General features: G+C 34.5%; 1 protein-coding gene across 1 annotated transcript; it reads right to left on the reverse strand.

The window, feature by feature from the left end:
• Positions 1–1,494: 1,494 nt before the first annotated feature.
• On the reverse strand, positions 1,495–9,997 carry LOC102874982 (NKG2-A/NKG2-B type II integral membrane protein-like). The gene is made up of 5 exons (XM_006888456.1): positions 9,811–9,997; positions 9,339–9,407; positions 7,184–7,335; positions 3,813–3,916; positions 1,495–1,612 (listed from the first exon to the last, which is right to left on the reverse strand). Exons 1-5 carry the CDS (start codon positions 9,995–9,997, stop codon positions 1,495–1,497), a joined length of 630 nt encoding a protein of 209 aa, XP_006888518.1.
• Positions 9,998–13,852: the final 3,855 nt, after the last annotated feature.

Raw genomic sequence — 13,852 nt, forward strand, 5'->3', positions numbered from 1 at the left:
CCTATATTAGGTGCACCTTAGTCTCCAGACTGATATCATTGCTCTTCAGTACTTTGGAGAGGTCTCTGACAGCAGACTTTCCCAATGCAATTCATCTCTTAATTTCCTTGCTGCTAGTACCAAGAGTGTTGATTGTAGAGCCAAGCAAACTGAAGCTGTCAACAACCTCAATCTCTTCATCATCCATCAAGATGCTGCCAATAGGTCCAGTGGTGAGAATTTATATTTCATTTAGTATAGGGGCTTTTTAAATATTTACTTTAATTTTTCTAACTATAAACTTGAACTATTCGGCATTTCTGATATAATAAGCACATTTTGTAAGCATAAAATATTAAAACATATTGAACTTTATCACTCGGTAGCAAATTAGAAAATTAAATATAAGTTCTCTTTATATTATTAATTATATCACCTTTGAATTACGGCTAAATTTTTATTTTAATAGAAACAATATGTTAGAATTTAAGGGGAAATCCAAATATTACTATGCAGGACAAAAAAGTACTCAAATTTGTACAATAGTTGAATGCATTAGCCTGGCTTTGAAGGATATAAAGCAGATATTTAATTAGTTCAAACAAATATGTACAATGCATACATATCTAAATAACACTTATAAAATACATTCAATCCACATTTGTTTGGTGTTTTTTTTTTCCAAATGAATGTATAATTCTATCTGTGCAGTTCACGTAGTAGCCAGCAGTCAAGTTAAGAAATAAGGGCACAAAGTATAACTATTTTGATTTGTATTTAAGTTTAAATTAATTAAAATAATAAAAGTTGTGGTGCTGGAGAAGAGTCTTGAACATACCATCAATCACCAAGAAAACAAATAGGTCTGTCTTAGAGAAGATGAAACCAAGTTTCTATTTGGAGGCTAGGATTTTGAAGCTTCATTTCACAGACGTTGGGCACATGAGCAGAAGGGACCAGTCCTTGGAGAAGGACATCATGCTCAGAAAGGTGGAGGAACAGCACAGGAGTTTTCAGATGTAATGGATTGATACAGTAACTAGGGCAATGGGGGTGGGTAGGTGTGTCTGAGTACAGTGATTGGCTCCGTACAGGTCAGACTTCAGAGCTGCTGTACATAGGATGGCACTGAGTCACAGGTGACTTGACGGCACACAACAATAACAAGCAAATTTCTTGGAAAGGAACAAAATGTACACTCATATAACCCTATAAATATTTTTTCTATGATAACATTACCTCAGATACTCTTATTATAATTTAAACAGATAAATAAACTTATGGTATAGAATACAGGCTCATGGATTAGACACGAATTAATTAAACTCTTGGTTACAGTTTATTACAGAAAAGGATATTGATAAATATTAGCTAGGAAAGAAACACAGTATAGACCAGGAGGACTCCAAATGTGCTACTTCTAGTTGAAACAATATTGTAATGAATCATGAAATTTTTGTAATTGTGCCATTATTTGCATTGTATGAAACAGAAAGGCTTCTAAGATCAGGTGTGTTACCTGTAAATTTTACGCTTACAAATATATGTTATATTAACTCCACATCCATTTAGTTGAAAATCATATGAACCAAGTATAACACAGTTGTATAAATTCTTTCCTGGATCTTCTATGCTGTAAGGGATAAAATAGAACAAATCCAGTAAATTTTTGTAGAAATACGTAAAACAATCATGTTTTACATTCATCAATAAAAGAATAACATTATAAAATAAAGATAATATTTTTCATTAAATATTAGTAATTTTTATGATTTCAGAGTATTTGTTTGTCCACTAGTATCTGTACCAATAGTTCTAGTGATTGATTAACATTATTTTCTACATTTCTGTTAATTCAATTTTGGAATACTATTCACTCATAAGTGTGTTAACAGTCCATGTTGTTGTTAATTTGTATTGCTTTCCATATTTTCATTCTTAGAGATAATATGAGTAAAATTTTGAAAGATCAAAGAAGTTTCTTAAAAAATGGAAGGAATGTATAGAGTGTCTGTACCAAAAAGAATTAGTCGACACTCAAATATTTCAGGAAGCACCATATGATCAAGATCCAATAGTAATGAAGGAAGATGTTCAAGCTTCACTGGAGGTATTAGCAAAAAATTAAAACCCAGTAATAAATAGGATAGACATGCTTCAACTAGTAGACGTTGCCCTGGACATGCTCAAAAGTCTGTACAGGAAATATAGAAGGCAGCTGCCTAGCCAACTGGAAGAGAGATCCATATTTGTTTCTATTCCCAAGAAAGATGATCCAACAGAATGTAAAAATTATTAAACAATAATATCACATACAAACAAGATAATCCTGAAGATCATCCCAGAACAGCTAGAACAGTACATTAACAAAGAACTCTGAGAAGTTTAAGCTGGTTTTAGAGAGGCCACAGCACCAGAGATATCATTGTTTTTGTTTGTTTGTTTTTATTGTATTATTTTTGTGTGTACCATCAAATCAGATCTGACTGGTACAGGAGGAGATTGCCCCCTCCCTCTCTAGCAGAGCATCTGGTGCATTTGAACCATGTACCTCTGGGATTGCAGTGCAGTATCTTGCCACTAGGCCACCAGAGCTCCCTCAGAGATATCATTGTTGATATCAGATGAGTACTGGCTGAAAGCAGAGAATGTCTGAAGAATATGTATTTGTTCTTTATTGATTATGTAAAATCATTTGTGAGAAGATTGGGAACCCCAGAACATTTAATTATAGTCATAGGAAACATTACCTAGACCAAGAAGCTATTGTTGGAACAGAGCAAAGGAATACTGCATGGTTTAAAATCAGGAGGGATGTGCATCAAGATTTTATTGTTTCTCCCTACCTATTCAATCTGTTGTTTTGTTCTGTACTATAGACACAGTACCAACCCATAGTTTACCATCCTTCCAGTGATATTTGCATTGTAGTAAATAGCACTAGAGTTTCTTTTTGATCTTTTCTCCATTGGATTAGCTAGTGGGTTTGAATCACATGCCTTGCAGCAAAATTCCTTATCACTAAGTCACCAGAGCTCCCTATTCAATCTGTATGCTGAGTAAATCATTTAAGAAGCTGATCTCTATGAAGAATATGACATCTACATCAGAGAAAGGCTTATCAACAACCTGCAATATGAAAATGAAACAATCTTGATTGCAGAAAGTGAACAGGATCCACAATCAACAAACACAGTACCAGCAGTGAGGGGATAATAAAACTATTGCATTGGGAAAGTCAACTTTCAAGCTCCTCTCCAAATTACTGAGGAACAATGCTGTCAGTTATAAGACTAAGGTGCACTCAATACATGTCTTTTCAGTCACTTGTTATATATCTGAAAACTGAACAATGAACAAGGATGAGAGAAGAAGAATGGATATCTTCGAGCTGTGCTGCTGAAGTACTGAACATCCCATGGACTGACAAAGGAACAGACAAGTCTTGAAGAAGGAATAACCAGAGTACTCCTTTGAGATAAAGATAGCCAAGCTCCCCGCCCCTGAGTACTTTGGACACACTGTTAGGAAAGCCTATTTCTTGGAAAAGAACATCATCCTTGGAAAGATTGAGGGTTGGTGAAAGAGAGGAAGACCGTACACCAGAAAGATTGATACACTGACTACACCAATAATAGGCTTAATATTTCAGATAGGATGACAACAGCACAGGGTAGGACAGGGTTCAGAACTTTTGTTCACAAGAGTTGTTAACTCAGTGAACATCTAACAATAACCACTGCATCTCTATAAATCAATAGAGCCTTATTTTCAGTACTATTTTTCTGATTTTTTTAATCTTCATTTATACAGAATTATTTAGGAAAACTTACATTTTAGTGTAACTTGTACCATTTATCCAGTGCCATATATCGTCAGGGCTTTCACGAGACAACCCAATCCATGAAGAAACTGGTGATATGAGCTTTATAAATGTCTATCAGAAAAAAAGGAAAGTTCTGTTTTTATAGTCATTATGAAGTCCTTTAAAACAGTCCTTTAAAAGCATATGTAATGTTTTCTTCTGCTCTGTAACAAGAAAACACTGCGTTCTAATACTGAAAATATATTAAAATTTAAATTCGCATTTTATAATGTCAAACACACATTATTTCTTTTTTATTAAAATACTAGTATTTAGTAATTTTTGTTATTTGCATGTTGTTATGTACCACTGAGTCAGAACCAACTCATAGTATTGATTCACAAGTGGGTTTTCAGACAAAATAAATAACAGAAGACGGCACTTCTCATCTCCCTTTCTGCTGTTGGTGGATTCTAACCATGTGTCTTTGGGATGGCAGTGTTGCTCCTTATCACTAGGTCACCAGAGCTCTCCTATAACTTTGGTGGTCGTTGTAGACTGTTGAGTCAGTACAGACCCATAGGTGACCCTGTAATGGGTTTTCAGAGGCAGTTAATCACAAGGGAGGAGATTGACCAGCCTTCACCCAAGAAGCAAGCAGAAGATAGATTTGAACCACATGCCTTTGGGATTGAAGCACTTCTTACCATTAGGACTTGATACATTTGAAAAAAAAAATAGCTTAGTAAAGATTATATAGGACACCAGAATGTAACATAGCACATATCTTTAATAAAGTGTACTTTTCTACCTTATTTCTTGAAGTTTGATTTTGTAGAGGAAATTAAAGGTCAATCATTGAGGATATAAACTCCATAGAATCCAAAACATTGGTTTTTCTAGACTCAAACTACTCTTTAATTAGACTTTTCATGTATTATCCAATTTTTTTGCTCATTGTTGTGTATCGTAGAGTCAGAATTGACCCATAGATGACCCTCTAGTGGGTTTTTTCAGAGACAGTTTAATCACGTTGGAGGTGACTGCCCATCCCTCTCCCGAAGAGCGGCTGGTGGCCTCAAACCGTGTGCCTTCAGAATTTCAGTGCAGCTTCTTGCCATTAGGCCACCAGAGCTTTTATATTAATACATGGTTTAATTTAGAAAGACAGTAAAGCACACACAGAGAAACACATAATAGAAGTGTCAGAAAATGGAAAGAAATCAGTATCTAGTTTTATATATGAAGAAAAATTAATTTTCAAATTTTGGGAACCTAAAAGAAATTATTAATAAAATAATTAATACTATGAAACTATTCAAAAAGAAAAAAAATGAGGAAAGCGTGTTCAAGGACCAGAATTGAAACAAAAAATTTGAAAGCAGAAATAGTAATATATAAAATAATATTTCCTTCTCATGAATTTTCTGATTCATATTCAGTAAATTAAGTGATAATATGGCACATTTGAAAATAAATGCAGTAATATATAAAAGTAATAATCCAGAATGAAAGTGATAATTGAGTATTGAGCATATTAAAAGGGGGAAAACCCCCCAAAACAAATAAAAAATTAACCTAACAAAGGAACGTAACACTTCTGTCTTAGACTTAGACTTAAAATGTTTGAACTGTGTTTTAAAAAGACAAGTAAAACTATCCCATAAGAAGTAAGATTTATTAGTCTCTATGTAGTGCAAATAGTTTCTAACTTAACAACTGGAGGTTTAAATCCAACCAGATGTATGTCAGAAGAAAGCCAGGTGACCAGTCAGCCATTAAACCCAAAGGCCAACTATTAAAAACTGCAGAAAATAGACCAAACAGACAAAGCAGAATGTTCATATCTTGAAATGAATGCAATAAATGCCACAGATCAATATTTGTAGACAAGAATGAATAGGGAAAAAAATTTTGAAATCTTTACCAAAACCAGACTAATATACCATTTAAAAAATAAAAGTAGAGAAAGTCTAATTGCAGTTACATATTCACTCTAATTCATTGCACTCTCATGAGGCAGAATAGAATTTCACCAGAGAGTTTCCAAGGCAGTAAATTGTTAGGGGGAAGAAAGCTTTTTGTTTTGAATTGCTGTGCTGTAGAATAATGTTGTGCTACTAGCCCAAAGGTAGAACTTTCTGATGGTTCAAACCAATCAGCAATTTCATGGGGGAAAAAAAATTTCCTTCCGAGGTATTTACATTCTCTGAAAACTCACTGGATGTTAAGTTTTAAGTCTGTTCCAACAAGAAGGTAATGAGCTTATTTAGTTAATACATTTTATATAAAGCCAGGATATTGGTTGAATGAAGCAAGAACAGCAATAAGACCAGAACTGATGGGGATGGGGTGGTGCTAGCATTTTCTATTAGTAGATCTGATACAAAACAACCCCAACATACTATATTGATTATTTTTTATTTATGCTTCTTGTTCAGAGTCAACAAGACCCAGGAAGGGTCTTTGTATTGAAAAGTCAGTTGTAATTACATTTTGGAGGAACACTCTTCTAAGTGATACAGCCCTCTTTTGTCAATGTACTGTACTGTGGTAACCTGGGATTGCTGTGATGTTAAACCTTGTGCCTTTGGGGTGTCAAATGGCATACCATTACTCATGGTGGACAGTGTTTAGTGGAGCTCCCAGTTTAAGACAGGTTTGGAAGCAGGAGTGGGAAATGCTTCTGGAAACTCTATGAACTTTGAGAAACAAGGATAGTGATAGTTTCTATGAATCGTGCTTGACTTGATGACAATCAACAACAACAACAGCAACAACAGCAGCAGCAGATGTGATTTACAATTTCAGGAGTCATTTCATTTTTTTTGAATTAACTTCACAATTTGTTACATTTGGATATTTATGTATAAAATAATAAATATAATGTGAAAAACCTATGGGTGGATCTTAAAAGCACAATATCACTCAACTAATTAAGACATTTAACCAACTCCTTTAGTATGAGTCTATCTATATTTTCCATCTTTCTCATTTCCATCCTGACAGGACCTACTTATAACAAATCCTTCTTCAGATTTTCGGGTCACTCTAATCACATGGAAAGACTTCATCCATTTTTCTCCCCAAAGAGCTACTGGCAAATTTCAGGATGGACTCATAGCTGACCCTCAAGCAGAGTTTTCAGAAGCAAGTAATTGCACAGAAGGATATTGCCCATCTTTCTCCTGGGAGCAGTAGCAGATTTTTGCCTTGGGTTAATGGAGCAATTTCTTACCACTTAAGTGACCAGAGCTCTCTTTAATAACAATAGGAAACATAGTATGTCTGTGTAATTTCTTGAGCACTAAATATCTGTTTTTGAATAAAATCTATTTTATATATACTTATTTTTGGATAACATACCTTTTTTGAAAATTTGTATAATTGAAATCTTACCCTCTCTTCTTCATTATCTATATGAAGTAGATTTGAATTTTTAGAGGCACAGGAAATCCGACTTGCATTCCAGGATTTTTTTTCGCTACTAATATGATAACAGTTGCTGGAATAGTAAAACCATTCATCTGGGCAATGACCACAATTATGAGCTGAAAAATGTTATAAATTAATATCAAGAAACAATTTGCATTACAATTAAATACTATCTGACATATAGGCATAATCACATTAGATAAAAACATGAAATTTTACATATGTAAATATGTAAAAATATAATACAAGCAAAGAAAAGCTATAAGCAAAATATGTCCTGAAAATCATTGGACACAAATTCATTAGAACATTGAAATTACATCTTTCTCATAACTTATTTGAATGTCTTACAACTTTCTTATAACTGCTGTTTTTAGATACTGTGTAGTAAATTCTGAACTCATAGCTAGAACATGTAACACAACAAAACTTCCTGAAAAGATTTTCTACACTGTAATCTGTATAAGAACAGAAAGAAATACGAATCAATTATAAAAAAGAGAATTATTATTAGAGACAAAGTGTAATCTAATGCATGAGAACTTTAAAAATCATTGCATACCTGTCTGAGTTCTTGTTGTATCTGAATTGTTCTGTATCAGCATTTCCTTAGCTATAAAATTAATTCGTACTGAAATTAGTAATTCTTTAATAACTCCTAATAATTTTAGTTTACTAGTTTTAATTTTGAAAAGTCATTTATCATCATAAATTGTATACTAAATGTAATTTACCGATAAATAGTAAAGATTTGGGGAAATTTGTAACATTGTAATTGACACATTTTACTATTTCTACAATAATTGACTTTAGTTTCTCAGTGCACACTTTGAAGAGTAGCAAACATGCAAATATGTATTGTTGTTGTTGTTGTTATCATGTGCCATTGAGTCACTTGCGACTCATAGTGACCCTATGTACAACAGCCCTAAACTCTGCCCTACCTGTGCCAATCTCACCATCCCTGACACACCTACCCCATTACCCCAGTCACTGAATCAACCCATCTCATTGAGGGTCTTCCTCTCCTGTGCTGTTGCTCCACCCGCCCGAGCAAGAAATCCCTCTCCAAGGACTGGTCCCTCCTTGCAACATGTCCATAGTATGTCAGATGAACTTCAGAATCCTTGCCTCCAAGGAGCAGACCGTCTTCACCCTCTCCAGGAAAAACCTGTTAGTTTTCTTAGCAGATCATGGTGTATTCAATATTCTTCTCCAACACAACAGCTCAAAGGCATCCGTTCTCCTTGTATCAACCCTAGTCATTGTCCAGCTCTCTGATATATAGCAAGTGATTGCAAAGACCATGGTATGTATCAGGCGCACCTTAATATAGATACATACACTATAGATATGTGGATGTGTATACACACATTTAAAATTAAAACCAACAATATGTATATGCATGGATAATTAAATAGAAATAGAGAGCCTAGTGGTAAGAAGAAAGCTCTGCTGACCTAGTGGCAAGAAGCTGCAATCCCAAAGGCAAAGGTTTGAGGTCACCAGTCACTCTGGGAGAAAAATGGGCAATCTCCTCAGTCTCCTCCTGTGTGATTAAGTGACTCTGAAAACTTGCCAGAGGGTCAGATATGGATTGGTTCTGACTAAACAATAAACAACAATAACAGTGGTGAGAAACTGTCTTGTATTCCCAATGTTTCTAATCCAAGAGCTGTCGAGCAGGAGAAGGATGAGGAATTACTTCCTGTGCAATTTATTGTCTCTGAAAACCTGCTGAAGGGTCAGTTATGAGTTGATTTTGACGCAGCGGCACACAACAAATATATGTGTGTATGCGCGCGCGCTCACGTATGTCTGTTTCTTCGTATAGATAAAGAGACATAGAGATGTAGATACATTATCATTAAACAAATAAGATCTTTCTTTTATTGCTTTGAAAAATAAAAAGCTACTTTGTAACATGTATTCCACACTGATGAGTCATTCCTTTTTTGCCAAGTCCTAAAAGAAATTGACAAGCACATATAACAAATGCACATATTAACATATACATGTGTTTGTCTACTCTTAATGAGTATATAGGGAAAATTTCTAATTCATGAAAAGAATAGTCTGTAATAATATTTCCAAAATTTATGACGAATAATAACTATACCTGTCATGGTTATTATACCGGCCATCAAGACAATGCAGATGATTCCTAGGACCCCAGCAACAAGCTTTCCTGAAGGTAATGGGAGATATATGAATAGTGAGAATTTGAAACACTGAGGAAAGATATATACACTCATTAGTTAGAATGACTACATGTAAGAGAACCCAAAGGTACTGGATGACATATAAACAGCAAGAGGCATATTATGTGTGTTTTCTTTCACAATTTTCGACTCAGAAAAACACCATAGCATTTAAAATAAAATAATAGTCCATAAATTACACATGAAGAGCACAAACTTAAACATCCTGAATAAAATGAACCTTCAAATTTTGTAATATAGCTGTATTTCAAGTTCTTTCTTGAAAAATGAAAACTAATAAGCATATATTTTTGAACTATCATTGTCCTAAGTTTTTGTTTTTATTATCCCCCCCGTGAAAGTATATTAAACATTAAATAAATATATTACCTTTGCAGAAGAGATTACTGCCATTATTTTGAATAATCTGAGATGCGGTGTGAAGGTTTAATTCCACATAAATTAATCCTTGCTCAGTAATTGAAATGGAGCTATCAGCATCCTTAAGTTCGTTTTTTTGCCTTTTTGGATTCTTTACCAGGTTCAGTTCTGTGTAGGTTACTGTTTGATTACTCATCTCTGCCTCTGAGAACTGTCAAAGACTATGCTCTATGGTAAACTGTGTTTAAGAAGGAAGTTATAAGCCTTGTGACAAGATCAAAGTATGTGGGGAGGGAGGATAAGTATCAGTCTTCATTTTGCAGTTTTTAATATGAAGTTTTGGTTTTAACTTATGTGAAACTTGCATAAGCATAACAAAATGGAATAAGGAAGTTTTCGAGATTTGATAAATCTGTATTTGAGAAAATATTATTGGTAAGAGTAATAATAAAAAGAGTAAGTTATTAAGAATAAAGGGGTCCATTTATATAAGAATATTCTTCCTTCCATTGTTGGTGCTGGAAATGTCCGACACAGGATGCTCTTCAGAAGTGAGGATGTCAGATTTTGCCTGCATACTTTGTATCTGCTGTCAGGGGGACTCAGCCATGGGAGGAAGACATCAATCTCAATAAAGTGTGGGAAAAAAGAGGAAGAGCCTTAATGAGCTTATTTGATGCTGTGGTTGACACAATGAGTTCAAACATCAATGACTATGCCTATGGCAGTGAATTTTACTGTTTTGTCCTCTTGTACACAAACAACATCACGATCAAAGTAGAAAGGATTGATGTTGTCAATGATTTAATGTCATTTTATTGGATCCACGATCAACACCTATGAAAGCTGTTGTTGTTAGGTGTCATCAAGTTCAGTATGACTAATAGTGACCCAGTAAACAAAAGATCTGAAACCTGTTCTGTGCCATCCTCACACTTCCTGACATACAAGAGCCTATTGAAGCAGTCATCATGTCAATCCACCTGGCTGAGGGATTTCCTCTCCTTCACTGATCCTCTACTCTTCCCAGAATCATGTCCTTTTCCAAGGAAGCACCTCGTAGCAACATGTACAAAGTATGTGAGGTGAAGCCTTCATCATTCTTGCTTCCAAAGAGCACTCTAGTTGCATCCTCTCTAGGACATAGCTGTTTGTGCTCTTGGTCATCTGTGGGATGATCGATGCTCTTCTCTATAAAGTGCTACCTATGAAAGCAGCAGTCAAGAAATCAAGACATACTGCTTTGGGCAAATGTACTATAAAAGACTTACTTATAATACTAAAGAATAAGGAAGCCAAATTAAAGAGTAAGGTGATACTGACCCAAGCCAGAGTATATTCAACTGTTTCACATACATGTGAAAGGTGAAAAAATGAAGACAGAAGACCAAATAAGAATCAATCCCTTTGAATTATCATGGGGAAAGAATATTGAATATAGGGTGGACTGCAAAAAGAACAAATGTGTCTTAAAGGAAGTGCAGTCAAGGTACAGCTTAGAGGCAAAGATTCTGAAATGTCACGTCATATTTTAGACAAGTAATGAAGAGGGAACAGTCATTTAAAAGGGACATTATGCTTCGTATGGTGTCAGTAGAGGGGAGATATACCTGGAAGGTGATGTAATGACTACTCTAAATGGGTTTTTCTTCTTGTTGTTGTTGACTGCCTTCAGGTCAAGCACAACTCGTAGCTACCCTATGAACAAAAAGCCTGCCCCTCTACAATTATTGGCATTTATCAAAGTTCATAGAGTTTCTGGAGGCATGTTGTTTAGGAAGTGGATGTCACTCCTGCTTCCAATAAATGGGCTAAAGGTACCAGATCTTTTGAGTTGGGTTAGAATTGTGCTATGATTTTATCTGTTCTATGTAGGATTGGTATGAAGTGGAGTAGATTTCAAAGCACTGAACAAAGTTTCTAAACTATGTGGTGAAAGTAAAATTTATTAGCTAGAATAGTCAAATAAATAATTAATTATAAAACACTATCTATCCAAGCTTTATTAATTTTGCTTCTATAGAGAACTCTAATGATTGTCTCAGACAATCTTTCTGCTACTCCGTCTGGCATCAGTAACAGTATCCATCATTTCATTTCTTCTTCTGAATATAATTTCGAATTCTAGTAGTTGCATGTTAGGAACCACCCTAATTATTTTTAATTACTTTCAGTAAAATTTTTCTTATGTATTATGTTAATTGAGTGGCATCCACTTCCTAAATTACATGCCTCTGCAAACTCTATGAACTTTGATAAATGTCGATAGTTGTACAGGGGCTTCAAGACTTTTGTTTATAGAGTCACTATAAGTTGTGTTCATCTAAAAAGCAGTCAACAACAACATCATATTAATTATACTATTTAAAAATGTCTACATTTTTGGGGTCATATTCCTTTGGAATAAGTATAAATATGGAACTCTTTCAGTAGGTTGACTACATATCAATCTTTGGAATGTCTAGATTTAGAAATTTCAGACTAGAAAGAACTTTCAGAATTCATCTACTTGTATGAAAATAGTACAGAATTTTAGAGTTTTACTCTATTTTACAAAGATAACACCAATATTGAGGTAGAAAAGATTCATATTATCAAGTATCTTATTTCATTTTACTTTGATCCACTGTCAATACAGTCAGGAATCAAGACATTGACCAGATGTGCTATAATAATGTCCTGTAAATTTTCACTGATATTATACTAATTCCTGGAGGTTTATTTTCATGAGTACCCACAGTGCTTGAAAATCTTTATTTACTACTATCAGTTCTGCAACATGCTGAAAAACTTAAGCCAATTCTTTTTGGTACAGTGGGTCTATATATATTACTTTTATCATCTTCTGAATTTTACTACATCATTCACTATTTTGACCACAGTATCTTTCAAAATTACAACTTAGACTTAATATTTTTCTTTTGTATGCACAGTTTAAGATGCATACTCATCTTCTTTCTTAGTTTTCATACTCCAAGTGTTTTACATTTAACTCTAGTTCTTTACTCTGTATTCTTCACAAGCTGTCCTGTGGGATATTCTATTCCTTTCTTCTTTCATTAAAATGTACTGGAGGTACTCTATTTTCATACCCTATGTTCAGAGTCTCTTCAGTCATCCAATTTGACCTTTTATTTTACCTGTTTTTTAATGACATTTTGCTTTCTTCATATATATCATTCTAGATATCATATCTATACATATTGATAACATTCTAGAATTCATCTATTCTTGATCATTAGTTTTCAGCATCAGACCTATTCTTAGTCAGATCTTAATCACTCAACTTTTTAAAATTTGACTCTTATGAACTTGGATCTCAAATATGCCTTCTCTGTTCAACTGTTTTTACTTTATTCTGTACTGACTGATAATATTTTCTCTTGTCTATTTACACAAATATATTATATTTGATCAGATACATTTTAATGGTTTTTTTCAGATGCTATTAATCAGGAAGGAGAGTTAGGGTTCGTGAAAGACTTTTTCTAAATCAATTATTAGGGTTGTATGTGTCTTTTTCTTTGCTTTGTTAATGGGATAAATTATCTTGATTGCTTATCTTATATTGACCTTTCTTTGTATATTTATTATTAATTCCACTCAGTCACCGGGTTGTGACAAGTAATCTGGAGAATAACTGCCTGACTACCTGACTAGAAGATATCCATGTGTATTCCCATTCCATAAAAGGTGACCCGAGAGTTGCTGTTGTTGTTGTTATGTGCTATCAAGTTGCATGCGACTCATAGCGACCCTATGTACAACAGCCCTAAAACCTGCTCTATACTGTGCCAATATAACTGTCTCAGACACACCTACCCTCATTAGCCCAGTCACTGACTCAATCCTCATAGGGGGTCTTCCTCTCCTGCGCTGTTCCTCCACCCTCCCAAGTATGACTTCCTTCTCCAAGGTCTGGTCCCTCCTTGCAACATGACCAAAGTATGTGAAATGAAGCTTCAGGATCCTTGTCTCCAAGGAGCAGCCTGGTTTAACTCTCTCCAGAATGAACCTGTTCATTTTCTTAGAAGTCCATGCTCTTCTCCAA

Source organism: Elephantulus edwardii, unplaced genomic scaffold, assembly GCF_000299155.1.
Source record: "Elephantulus edwardii isolate Elephantulus edwardi_28Jun2011 unplaced genomic scaffold, EleEdw1.0 scaffold00067, whole genome shotgun sequence".
NCBI lineage: Eukaryota > Metazoa > Chordata > Mammalia > Macroscelidea > Macroscelididae > Elephantulus > Elephantulus edwardii.

Bases quoted from the DNA above. Each gene is read 5' to 3' on its own strand.
- LOC102874982 (XM_006888456.1), bottom strand. From the start codon at position 9,997: ATGAGTAATCAAACAGTAACCTACACAGAACTGAACCTGGTAAAGAAT. The intron at 9,408-9,810 runs GTAATATATTTA...CATTACCTTCAG, and splicing joins CAGTAATCTCTTCTGCAAAG to GAAAGCTTGTTGCTGGGGTC. The intron at 1,613-3,812 runs GTAAGTTTTCCT...TATCCCTTACAG, and splicing joins GGTACAAGTTACACTAAAAT to CATAGAAGATCCAGGAAAGA.